The 449-nt window shown below is 32.1% G+C and overlaps 1 protein-coding gene across 5 annotated transcripts in view; it reads left to right on the top strand.

Moving 5' to 3' along the window:
- Positions 1-449, top strand: part of LOC119581948 (histone deacetylase 6-like) — a 29776-nt gene that overhangs the window by 12548 nt on the left and 16779 nt on the right. For all 5 annotated transcript variants that reach the window (XM_037930127.1, XM_037930126.1, XM_037930125.1 and 2 more), the window contains one exon: positions 316-405. In XM_037930127.1, coding sequence (XP_037786055.1) covers positions 316-405 — 90 coding nt within the window. The remainder of the gene's footprint in view (positions 1-315; positions 406-449) is intronic.

The raw sequence follows: 449 nt of genomic DNA, 5'->3' as shown, positions 1-449 counted from the left end.
AAATTTCTCTAGTTTGTGGTAAAAGAATGTTATGTTTTACACTAGCACAATATTTTGATCCTTTGATATCTGAGTCTTTAGTGATGAGAAGTATTTCCTTTGCTTTCCTTTTTATTGATCTAAAATTACCTTTCAGTTACATTTTTAGATATAAAAGAAGTAAAAGAAAAATTATACATTTAATGGGTCTCTGCTGTATTAACTGTAAGAAAATTTTAGTGTTACTTTAGTCTGTAGTGTATGAATGAAATATAATTGTAAATACTTATTCATACATGGTTTCTGTAAGTTCTATTCTATTTTGTAATACTGCAGGGAGAAATGGAGATTACCCCTGCCTTTTATGCTCACCTCACCTCTAGTCTCATGGCACTGGCAAATGGGCGTGTAGCTGTTATCTTTGAGGTGAGAGCAGAGCATTGCCTCTAAAATTTAATGGATCTCCCTTT

The sequence above is a fragment of the Penaeus monodon genome, chromosome 15, assembly GCF_015228065.2.
Source record: "Penaeus monodon isolate SGIC_2016 chromosome 15, NSTDA_Pmon_1, whole genome shotgun sequence".
NCBI classification, from domain to species: Eukaryota; Metazoa; Arthropoda; class Malacostraca; order Decapoda; family Penaeidae; genus Penaeus; species Penaeus monodon.
The sequence above is the reverse complement of the archived record's forward strand: the minus strand, read 5'-3'. Positions and strand labels throughout refer to the sequence as shown.